The sequence below is a fragment of the Lineus longissimus genome, chromosome 10, assembly GCF_910592395.1.
Source record: "Lineus longissimus chromosome 10, tnLinLong1.2, whole genome shotgun sequence".
NCBI lineage: Eukaryota > Metazoa > Nemertea > Pilidiophora > Heteronemertea > Lineidae > Lineus > Lineus longissimus.
The window spans coordinates 10,453,815-10,466,314 of record NC_088317.1 but is presented as its reverse complement, the minus strand read 5'-3'; the positions used below and the strand labels follow the sequence as shown (position 1 = coordinate 10,466,314).

General features: G+C 42.9%; 1 protein-coding gene across 1 annotated transcript; it reads right to left on the bottom strand.

Annotated features, from left to right (window-relative positions):
* Nucleotides 1-4,070: 4,070 nt before the first annotated feature.
* Nucleotides 4,071-12,479, bottom strand: LOC135494308 (uncharacterized). The gene is made up of 9 exons (XM_064782221.1): nucleotides 11,473-12,479; nucleotides 11,200-11,350; nucleotides 10,237-11,029; nucleotides 7,901-9,186; nucleotides 7,275-7,715; nucleotides 5,130-5,234; nucleotides 4,709-4,759; nucleotides 4,261-4,420; nucleotides 4,071-4,153 (listed from the first exon to the last, which is right to left on the bottom strand). Exons 1-9 carry the CDS (start codon nucleotides 12,477-12,479, stop codon nucleotides 4,071-4,073), a joined length of 4,077 nt encoding a protein of 1,358 aa, XP_064638291.1.
* Nucleotides 12,480-12,500: the final 21 nt, after the last annotated feature.

Here is a 12,500-nt window from a genome sequence, read left to right as displayed (position 1 = left end):
GTCTGCAGACTCCATCTTGTTGCCATGGTTGTGGCCGCGAACGCGGGTGTAACTAAAACTGGTATTCAGTCGGAATGGAAGGAGGAATGCTCATTTCCCAATACCCCTTTTAGCCTCATCAACGTGTGCGCAGATTGGCAGCATCCGGCCTTGATCGTGCCCCCGACCAAAAACGGCCCCATGTCGAAACGGCCCCACTTTATTTTCATGAGATCACTCCTGACAGTCTTATTTGCAGTTTCTCTTCAATATAATCATCTTGGTTAGTTAGAATTGAGTAAAATTGGTTGAATTCAGGAATTTTTAAAGAATAATTGACTCATTTAAGCAAGTTTGGAGACTTTTAAAAAATCCACTTGACAACTCACTGTAGGGTGTTCAGGTCACGTGACTTTCGACGTTCCGTAAGCGCATTTTCGCGTCACGCACAGAAAATGACGAAAAAAACTTTTCACACCTCTTGAAGATCGGTTAATTTCGGTGTCTTATCGATGATGTATGAAGAAACCAGGAAGACCCAAGGTAAACAAGTATCTAATCTTTCATTGTCTCAAATTTCAATGAAATTCATCGAGTATTTGGGGAGAAATTAGAAATTACGCACAACTTGGGCCGCCGTGGCGATCATCACGTCCGCCATAACGTTATGTTAATGAGGACGGCACGGGGGCGTGGCCAACTGTCACTTGCTCGTCAAATCTTTGGCGCCTTTTCCGCAAAAGGGCATATGACCTATGTAAATTATCTATCCGGAAATGAACTCTACTGCTGAAACTCTTGCTGTTCGTCCAAAACCGGATGAAATTCCGTCAATATTTACCGATTTTAGGCATTTTCAAGATTTGACACTCCTAAACAACACCTAATTATCCCTTCTGAAATCTCATAGAAATGATAATTAAACGGATTTAGTGGTAATTGTAAGTATAAACCTCCGTTTTGATGAAAATAATTTGACATCTCCAGCGGAATCGAGTTTATAATTTATTTTGTAGTTCCAACTTGGCCGATGGTGGCGCATGCCCAATTTTCGGAACATCCGGGCACTTTTCCAATTAAATTAGCGTTAGAAAATCAGCTGATTTCAGTCAGTTTGGGTAGGTTTATTGTATATTTTGACAATGTTTTCATTCTTGTTATCTCGTGACAGTTGACTAATGTTGTTCTTGACTGTCCTGAGACTCGAATGCTCTGTATTTAAAGGTTTTGTTGGGTAGTTTGGTGAAAATGTCAATGTTTTTCTTTTCATTTCCTGGTTCATGCATTCAGCATTGCATGGTTTTAGTGACAGTGTGACAGTGTTCTGTGAGTTACCAGGCACTGTTTGGCTATAGCTGTGTGTACTATAGCACCATCTGTAACTCTGAACCAATAAAGTCTTGGGGGAGATGTCTCATTGACATTAATGATATAATTGAAAGTACCAATACCGACTGAGATTATTTTAAGGTATTATTCTTTATTTTCAGATCTGGTTGGATGAAGAGAATTAGGCAGATTCAGCACAGTGAGGGATTGTGGTTGTCAAGCAGCGCTTACATTCGATGGTACTTGAGATGTATTATCCGTTACTTTCATCTGTAATTTGCAAATGAGTTGAATAATAATGTATGAACTTGATTTATAACGCTTCTAGTCTTTCTGTGTCTGTTATTAGCCACATTTCAAAGAGTCGATTGGCGTCCTTACTCTCATCCGATCATTTTGATATATTACAAGCCTGGTTAGAATATTAATGGTGTTGGCAGAGTTTGACGGCCATCTTGGTTTCAATATGGTGGCCATATTGGTTTCAACATGGCCGCCTGATGGCGGTTACATCAAAGTGGATAAAGATTGACTGACCTTGAGCCGCATATCATACCAGTGCCTTAGTTTAAGAAACTACCAATGAGTGATGACCAAAGCACCACTCCATCTCGAGGACAGGAATCTAACCCATGACCATGCCGATCCACCATCTGTAGGGCATGAGGACTTTATGATCGATATGAGCCGCCAGTAAGTCGGCATGACCAATGACCAGAACACGACCATAGGCCTGCCTGGAATGTACAATAGAACATGACTCTCTATTCGAAGGACTATTTTCTATTTACACTGACCTTCCCAATACACTGCATGTATGTACTACACGGCGTAAATAGAAAATAGTCCTTCGAATAGCGAGTCCTGTTCTTTTGTACATTCCATGGCCTGTGCACGACACTAGGCTGAACTTCCCTACTGCAACCTCATTAACATAAACAGATATTTAAAGGGACTATTTAAAGGCAGCAGCTGGGCAGGCAAGATTGAGTTACTCCAAGTCCAAGTCTAGTGCCCGCCCGCCCCCCCCCCCCCCCCCCACTTTACTCTATTCTAGTCGTCAAAATTGGTCTCTCACGTCTCACATAACGTCGAAATGATTCACCCATGTACTGGTACCGTACCTTGCATTTAGTGCTGCATCAGACGGGATTTGTAGGATGATCCTGGTACTTCATGTAAATTGAACACTACAAGGCAAGATGTTGCACTGCACCTTCATTTAAAATAACATGCTGTAGGAATCGAATCGAACCTACCAAAGTACTACACCACCACCTCAAAAGACTTCACCCATATCGTGCCGCCCCCTCCCCCCCCCCCCAAGTTGCTCCATGTATCCCCTCAACAACTCTATTGCATTCCGGCTGGCCGCAACCCACCAACCTCAGATTTTACTTTTAAACGACAATAACAACGGATTGGGCAAGGAAAGTATCGGCGTGCCGCTTGATTCCAACTTTTATGAAAACCCGTTTGATTTTCGTTTCTGCGTTTCGTTTCTGCGTTTCTGTGTTTCTGTTTCGTTTCTGTGTTTCTTGTTCTACAACTACCCCAAAAAACTGATGAAGGAGCTCCATTACTACACTGGCTTCCATCATACAGGTCCACTTGAGAACTTCAATGGCCTCATCACGATGTAGGCTTCCAAGAGGACTCACTTTGAGTAAGTTCATTGTAATTTTGTTCTCACTTGAAGTGCTGTTTCAGAGACAGAAAATGTCACTCTCATGACAAAGCATTGGACACGTTAAATTATATTGTAATACATGTAGGATAGTTGTATACATATCTAGATATACCATTCAATGACATGTTTTCTTTTAGATACAACACAATGTTGACCAGAACAAAACTTGCCGCCATTGATTACAATCACCACATTCACCGCAAGGTGAAGAGACACGATGATCGTCTTGTCGTAACCAAAGGCTATTCGAAGGGAGGTGCAAGATGGGTCTTACGTTACAAGAAAGAACCCAAGGATTACGACTACCACAGGTAGGTTATTTGCTGGGCAGTGGCCATGGTTACCAGTGTAAAGGGTATACTATACTTATTCAAAAATATGCAATGCAGTGTACTAGTATAGTAAATGCATAATGCATCCTCATCCAAGCATGATAATGAAATAGGTGTGTGTTCAGGACAATATTCTCGAGTCCAATTTGTACTTGCAGTCTGCCTAACTTTTGTCATTACGTTCTTGTGTTACTTGTAAATGTATATTTGAATTCTCTTCTTTACATGTCCTTGAAGTATATGCTGCTTTTAGAAAGAAGATATCACCCTGGTCAATTGAAGGCTCGTGTGGAACTGCCCCCGGATCATCCGAAGAACATTGCTCCAAATATTGCTCCTGTTCAAGGCATCACAACAGCTGATCTTGTGGAGAAGAAGAAGTCAAGACTCGGAAATTAACAAAATAAAAATAATAGTTATATTTTTATTACTCTACCATAGACTCTCCAAAGGTGACTAATTTGACTGACTAGGTGAAACCATTTATTGCACGCTCTCATTTCCGTTCCATGTGATTTGAAAACCTAGGGAAAGACTTTCACCTGAGGCTTTTCAAAAGGAAAGAATAGTTTTACATCAGCCTACGTCCGGGCAAAAATCCAGTGTAGCGGCCATCTGGGGAAGGGAAGTGCTGTCTGATCATTAGGGCTACACATGAAGGAATAACAACCCTCTCTCCCTTACCCAAATGACCATAACTGAAGAGGACATACTGCCGATACGAAGCATGTCTCATAGCTCTATTGTTCCTTTCCCCAGGCCCAGCCAGGATATCTTGCACATTTCTGTGTGCGACTATCAAGACATTCTGATTCAGGCAAATCTGTATAATGTTGTCATCAAGAGTTTTACACTTTGGCCACTTTAGTCCGCAACACACTTGCTCACGTACGGTCGGCATTTGCCTACAGCGTCCACACTTGCAATTACGTGGCAGATTAGTAGGAATAGGTTGGTGGGGCTGATTGTTCACCATTCTCTGGTTTTCCTCATGGTAGCGAACCAAGCGGTTGAGGAGCTCAGGCTGGTCATTTAGATCAGCTTGAACGAATCCCCACACTTCAGGGTTGGTCATGGCTTCAATTAAATCCTGCAATTAAAAAAATCATGAGCAATTTAAGCTACGCTCAGTCCCAGTGATTACTAGTATTTTGTACTAAACGTAATCAAATTACATGTTAGTGCCATTGGGCTCCTTTGATATTACTGTTCATCCACCCTAATTTAACGGATACCAAATTCCCACTGGGGCCATGTGTAGCTTTTCTGTGGCGATCCAGTGAAATTGGGCTTTGCACAATCAATTTTGTAGTCCAACACATGTGTGCTAGTACTATACTAAGAATACTTGTTACATTTCAAATAGATACAATCTTACCTGTGGAATCTGAGAGTCAGGTTGTCGCGGCATCTGCTCAACTTGTTGATCCTAAGAGTAAGAAATTAACTTTTATAACTAGGCATGGACGTGTAATGCAACTAACTACATTTTATTTGTGTATGTATTTAATTTTGTCTTCCAATATATGTCTATTAGTGAAAAACTTCAAGTAATAGTATCTTTCCTGTGGAATCTGAGCGTCAGGTTGTTGGGGTATCTGCTCATCTGGTTGATCTTCTTAATCCTATGGTAAGAAATTAACTTTTATACCGAAGGCATGAATGTGTAAAACTTCATAGCTTGAATACAAGGGATTTATAAATAATTACTTTGTGAATTTCTTTGCTAAAGAGTAGTCCAGGCATTCATTTATTTTTTTGGTTTTAAATAAAGTAATGAGGTTAGTATCACATATTACCTGGTGTATTGATAAATTTAGGGCAACTGCAGGGGCAGCTGAGGCACGTTTTGAAGTAGGGGCTGCTACTTTTCCCTCTGTCTTGCATCGGGTTGAATGTTGAATCTGTAACAATAAGAAATATTACTATTTAAATATATACAATGTACAATGTGTAAATGCATATGTTTTAGCCAGCTGTATGAAAATGAACAACAGCTAAAAAAAAAAAGATTTTTGTGTAAAAAGTTTGAGTTTGAATTTCCTCTGATATGCCAATCAAACTTGAAAAATTCTGGATGTGACGGACGACGGCAGAAAGCCAAAACAGGCCAGTACTGAGAATTGGAACCTCTCGTGTTATTTTACACTGGAAGTTTGAGTTTCTCTATAAGGTCACCCTGGTTTATGCTTGAAAAATAGAGGCAATAACAATGAACAATGAGGAAAAATAAACCAACCTGTCCCCGGTTCTTGCATCTGGTGTTCAGGCACTTGCAAATATCGTGACACTGCTTCTTCGCCTACTTGCATGGACATGATTTCGTCGCGCACATGTTCCTGCACTTGCATACTGTTGAGGATCCAGCAGCAGCAGTAGAGGGACTAGGCCTGGGGATTATTGAGGGGCGAGGAGTTGGCAGACGTTCGGCTCCCGCGCTAGTCAGGGAAATTGGCAAACGCTGGGGAGTGCTCAATGCTAACGGCAATGGACCGACGGGCCTAATCGCGCCGGCTTCCACCTCGTGTGCTTCAGATGGTCCGGCTAGGGGCGATGACACCGGGCTGGCCGAACGTGGCCGTGGACTAAAGCCCATGTCGAGCATCCATTTCTCCAGGTCATCTGCACCAGCACGGCTTTCGTCGGCTCCCGATAACTCCTCGGGCTCTGGTTCCGCAAGTATGACAGAAATCGATAAAAATTCCCGCTCTCTTCAGCATCCATCTTCGTTTCAAGGTTTCTATTACTAAGTAAAGGTATACCCATACACGCATTACATAATTTGCCTCGTTTCACTACCATCATCGGGCCAATTTGATACCTATTTGTCAAATCGCCAGGATCACGTGGTCATTCATTCATGAGTTTCGTAGTAAAATTCCATAGTAGTGACGTCACGCAATGATTGACAGCGGAGCGCCATGTTTCATTCATCCTCGTTCTGATTATCATTTGCGCGGGAATTGAAAGCGAGGCTGTACTATTGCGTCAGATAGGTCGTTTTGTCGTGAACAGGTCACTTTAATGTCATTCTGAGCATATGCAAAAATAATGTCAAGAGAGTTCATAAAAACCTGCACTAGATTCGGACTGTCCTTCGCTCCAGATAGCTCTGCCAAACTAGCTAGTTTCGTCGCCATCGAATTCGTTGTCGCCAGATTTGTCGAGGTCGGCATTAGCGTACTGGACGTATCCACGGGGCCGTTCGCCCGCGATTCTTCGCACTTAGGACAAAGCCAAAGGTCACAGGATCTCCATAAGACCGTGTTATCCTTCGCTTGGTACGGACACGTCTCCAGCGGTAACCCTTCACAGCGAGCTGGCATCGTTATTTGAATATGAATAGGATTTGTTACGAGTCCGTGAGCTAGATAGGGCTCGTATTGATTGAGACGACTCAGTGTTGGTGCAAATACGTTTATTACCAACTACTGAATATAGAGGGGGACACAACTCGGTCTCACTATACAGTTATATCGTAACATCCCCTTTTGTTTAGAGGAGTCCAATGGCCAAGCTAGCTATAATGTAAGAGAGCACTTACTAATAGAATGAAATGCTAATAATCAATATTGAAAGTCAAAGTTATAAGAAAACTAAACAAATCATCGCAATCTGCGGCTAGTCGAAAGTTATGGTAAGTAACCACATAAACAAAGAAAATTAAACAAATCATCGCAATCTGCGGCTAGTCGAAAGTTATGGTAAGTAACCACATCAACAAAGATAATCATAGACTATGAAATTGTAGATACACGACTTTAGTGCGCGGATATACGTATCAGAGGATATACGTGTGCGGGTATATTATATTAATTATAATACTAAATAGGCTATAACTTTACTCCGACGTTAGTCTTATGGCGGAAGTAAAGGTGTCATCAATGAACGCTTAAGTTGTTTCTTGGCGCGCATTATAAGTTTAACTTGTCTGGCCGTCTCACAGTGCGTCCAGAACGAGTTGTGCGGAGCTGCGGATGTTCCATGGGAGCGTCATCTGATGGAGAGTGATTCTCGCGTGGGGGTTTGTCCACTGAGCTTGGAGGGGCTGATGTGTTGTGATGATCATCGAACACAAGTGGCGGTTCGGTGTCTTGATCAGGTCTGATACTAGTAGTGAACGGTTCGGAGGTTGCGCGAATGAATCTTCTATTCCTGCGAATCTTAGTGCCATCATCCATAAGAAGTTCATACGATCTATCATTGCGCTTGTCTATTTGTCCTTTCTGCCATTCCTTTTGATATGGTCGGATGGATCGTACGCGGACGTTGTTACCAATTTTCAATTCTGGGAGGTCCTTTGCTTTTGCATCATAGATTCGGACTTGCTTTGCGATTTTCTTCTTCTTTTTGCTGTTGACGTCTTCCAGAGTCTTTGGCTTTAACTGAATGTTTGTTATGGGTAGCTGGGTCCTATCCTTGTACGACGACTAAACAGGCGCTGTGCTGGAGAACTTTGCATGCCTTCTGTTGGGGTATTTCGAATCTGTAGAAGCGATAGGTGTAAGTCTGTTCTTGAGTGGAGGGATTTCTTTATCAGACGTTTCGCGATTTTCACTGCGCTTTCTACTTTGCCATTTGATTGTGAATGTCCAGGGGATATGGTGGTGTGTTTGAATCCATATGTTTTGGCAAAAGTGGCGAAGTCTTTGGCATTGTATGGAATATTATCAGAAACTACTTCTGTAGGGATTCCATGGCGTGCAAAGTGGCTTTTCATCTTTTCAATCACTTCACTGGCTGTTTTGGTTTGTAGCTTGTCTAGTTCGAAAAAATCACTGTAGTAGTCTACACAAACAAGGTAGTCCTCCTGATTGATGGAAAACAGATCTGAACCAACTTTTGTCCAAGGCAGGTCAGGTATCAGGTGTGGTTGTAGTGTTTCCTTTTGTTGCTTTCTCATGAAGGTCTGGCAAGTATCACATTGTTCGATCAAAGCGGCTATCTCAGCATTGATGTCAGGCCAGTATACACAGTCTCTAGCTCTTCTTCGGCAGGCTTCTATGCCATCATGTGATTGATGCAGGCGTTGTAGGATTTTACGTCGCATAGATCTTGGAACTAGGCATTGCTGTTGTCCTCGAAATATTATGTTGTTCTCCACAGACAACTCATCTCTGATGTTGAAGTAGGGCGTGCACGCAGTTGACAAGTCTCGTTTGTTGATTGGCCACCCTTGCAGGATGACAGACTTGAGTTCCTGGAGATCTTCATCATCCTGTGTGGCATGTTGAATTTCTCTGAGTGTTGTACTTGAGATTGGTGTGTAGTCTGTCATTCGAATTGATTGGAACTGTAGAACAACATTCTGACGGGTGTCATGGTGGTCTTCACTCTGGAGATAGGCTCTGCTTAGTGTGTCTGCTAGAAACATTTCGTTTCCTTTCTTGTACTTGATTTCGATGTCGTACGCTTGAAGGCTGAGAAGCATTCGTTGTAATCGCTTTGGCGCTGACAAAAGGGGTTTTCTCTGGATGGATTCTAATGGGCGATGGTCTGATTCAACTATCACCTTTCGGCCATACGTGTATTGATGGAACTTCTTTGTCGCATAAACAATGGCCAGTAACTCCTTTTCTATTTGAGCGTAATTGCGCTCGGCCGACGTGAGAGCCCTGCTAGCGTAGGCAACAGGTTGTTCCTTTTGCATTATGGCTGCACCCAAGCCAGTGTCGGACGCATCACATTGTATGGTGGTGTCTTCATGGACATCAAAGTATCTGAGCACTGGAGCTGTTGTTGTCAAGTGTTTTAACTTTTCGAAGGCAGCGTCGTGGTTTGCAGTCCATAACCATTCGGCATCTTTCTGGTTCATGCCCATTTCGCCTTGTCTTTTTTCGCCTTTTCCCATTTTGCCTTTAAAAAATATACATTTCGCCTTCTCCTATTTCGCCTTTTCCAATTTTGCCTCTTCCCAATCCGCCTTATTCTATCTCGCCTTTGTCTTTTTTCGCCTTTTCATTTTTCGCCTTATGCTATTTTGCCTCTGTTTTATCTTGCCTTATCACAAGTTGCCTTATCCATTCTTGCCTTCGTCTCAGTTTGCCATTGTCTTAATCTGCCTTCTCCTATTTCACCTTGTCCTAATTTACCTTTGTCCTAATTCGCCTTCATCCTATCTCGCCTTTACCCGCCCCGCCTTTGTATTATTTCGCCTTCTTCCCATTTCGCCTTCTTCCTACTTTGCAACAAACTTGGTGTCTTTACCCATGTTTGTTGAGTCAATCTTTCATATGAAAGTGTCTTCAACAGTGTTGAAGGGCTTCTAGGGTCCATTCGGGGGTACCCGCAACCAAAACCCGGTGGACATTGCCAAAATTACAAGTGTAGATAACTTCTCAGCCATTATAGTCATATTACATTACATACCATATTACAAAAGACTTTTGTCTCTTTTACCCATGTTTTACCCATGTTTGTGGGGCCAATCTTTCATATAAGAGTGTTTCCACGAATTATGTTTTGGTACCCTACCCAAGGCTGTTGCTTAATTACCAATATTTTCAAATCTTCATAACTTCTGAACCATCTACATGTAAGCTTACATGTATCTCCAAAACCAACTTTTGGATTGATAAAAGGCGAGGTGAGATATGGCGAAACGGGAGAAGGCAAAACGGGAAGAAGGCGAATTGACATAAAGGTCAATCAAGAAAAGGCAAGATGAGATAAGGCAGGATGGAACCAAGGCAGAATAGGACAAAGGCGAAATAAGAAAAGGCAAACTAGGATGAGGCAAGATGAGAGGAAGGCGAGTTAGGAAGAAGGCCAATTGGAACAAAGGCGAGATAAGACGATGGCGAAATCGTAGAAGGCGGATTGAGAAAAGGCAAGTTAGGAGAAGGCTAAATGGGAGAAGGCAAAATTGGATAAGGCGAATAAGGTTGAGGCGGAATGGGCAGATACCATCTTTCTTGGTTAGTTCTCGGAGCGGTTCGCAGGCGTCTGATAAGCCTTTGAGAAATCGGGACAGGTAGTTTATCATGCCAATGAGACGCTGTACTCCAGCAACATCTGTGGGTTTTGGCATGTTAGCGATGGCTTCGACCTTCTTAGGGTCAGCTTTGAGTCCGTTCGTTGTGAACAAGTGTCCACTAAAATCAACTTCTGAAAGTTTGAACTTGAGCTTGTCCCAGTTAAGTTTTGTGTTGTTCTCTCTGCAGCGTTCGAGTAGAGAAATGATGTTTTGATCGTGATCCTTGATAGCATCTTCTATAGTGTCTCCCTCTCCAGTTATGAGCATGTCATCAGCTATCAGTTCAACACCTTTTGCGCCATTTATGACCTGGTCGAGGTGGCGCTGAAAGATCTCAGACGCGGGTTTCACTCCGAATGGGAGTCGCAACCACCTAAAGCGCCCAAAGGGGGTCCCAAATGTAGTTAGAAGCGAGGATGGTTCGTCAAGTTCTACGTGCCAGTACCCATTTTTGACGTCCAAGACGGAATATACCTTCACATTGGCGAGCTCGGGCAGTAAGTCGTCCACCACAGGTAATGGATAGTGGCTCCGTTTTAGTGCACAGTTTAGTGGTTTGGGGTCAATGCAGATTCTTAAGGTTCCATTTGGTTTCTTGACGGCAACTAGACTGGAGACCCAATCTGTGGGAGAGTCCACCTTTTTGATGATGTTGAGGCTTTCAAGTTTGTCTAGTTCCTTCTGGAGCGGTTTTTTGAGTGCTATTGGTACTTTGCGCACATACTGTTTGACAGGCGGAACGGTTTCGTCAATTTCGAGACGGTTCCCCTTTAAAGCGGTTCCCCTTTAAAGCGACCAATGCCTCCGTCGAATACTTCCGGGAAACGCTTGCGCAGATCCTCCTTTGTGAGGCCATGGCTAGAGTCTATCGCAGCAATGTTGTCATGACGTACCTCTATTAACTTCATGCGCTGTGCTGTGCGAGCACCTATGATTGGTTGAGCTTTTCCACCAACAATCACGAATTCAGTGCGATGCTTCTTTAGAGTTTTCGGATTTGTGAGTTTGAGAACCGACTTGCCTATCGGCACAATTTTATCTGAGCTGTAAGTAGTAAGTTGGGGCTAATTTTATCGGTGGGGCTAATTTTAGTTCCAAGCGGCAGATCTAGTTCACTAATTACATTGCAGGTGGCACCACAGTCAACTTGAAATTTAGTGATGCACTCGCCCTTCTCACCGAGACACATGTTCGCGAATATTTTGCGCTTGTAACCCTTGTTTGAGTTATTGATAGATAAGATGTCCCCATCCGTGTCAGTTTCAGTTTCGTCGGTAGTTTCATCATCGAGGGCATGAACATGCTTGTTTCGCGACTTTTCTTTTGCGCTTCTAGAGTGGCATTTGCGGCTGAAATGCCCAACGCGATTGCAAAGGTTACATGTTTCGTTAAGTGCAGGACACTTGTTCCTGTCTTTATCATGTTTATAGCCACAATATCTACAGTCAAATTTCAGAGTCATTTGAGTTTTAGAGTCATGTTTGGAGCTTCCACCTCTTCCACGATTATGTTGACCTCTTGAAGAACCTTTAGAGGATTTTCTGCTTGAGAATTTAAGCACAGAGTCACTTGTACTAGATTTCATCGCCTTGACTTGAGCGGTAGTGGTCTCAGCTGCACGGCAAATGTCAATGCACAACTTTAATGTCAGCTTGCTCTGTTGTAGGAGCTTCTTGCGGACACCATCATCCGAGATGCCACAGACAATTCTGTCTCGGATCAGTTCATCCTTGAGATTTAGAAATTCACAAGTTTGCGCGAGGGACTTTAGTTGTGTACAATATTCATCTATCGTTTCACCAGACTTTTGGTCACGGTTGTTGAATATGTACCGTTCATAGATCGTGTTTGTTACACCGAGACAATGATTTTCCATTAAATCAATGATTTTAGTTATATCCTGTTTGTCCTCCTCTTCCTCGAATGGTAGGGAATTATAAATCTCTAGGGCCTCTGGGCCGACACAAGTGACGAATGTCGCAGTTCTGTATTCATCACTTTGCACTCTGAGATTTGTGACGATCTCATAAGAGTTCCATACTTGTTTCCAACGTTTCCAATTCTGGGAAAGGTTTCCCTTGACATCTAGCTTGTGGGGAAGTGGAACTGAACTCTGTATGATCGGAGGGGCAGGATTGGCAGGAACTGCATTTTCAGCTTGAGCTTCGTACATGTTCGCATGTAGTGTGTCCAT

What these genes read in the sequence shown, in the direction of transcription:
- LOC135494308 (XM_064782221.1), bottom strand. Translation starts at nt 12,479, where the DNA reads ATGTACGAAGCTCAAGCTGAAAATGCAGTTCCTGCCAATCCTGCCCCT. An exon ending in AGCGCATGAAGTTAATAGAG is followed by an intron (nt 11,030 to 11,199) that starts GTACGTCATGAC and finishes CCTGTCAAACAG; the next exon opens with TATGTGCGCAAAGTACCAAT. An exon ending in CTGACTCTCAGATTCCACAG is followed by an intron (nt 4,421 to 4,708) that starts GTAAGATTGTAT and finishes TTTTAATTGCAG; the next exon opens with GATTTAATTGAAGCCATGAC.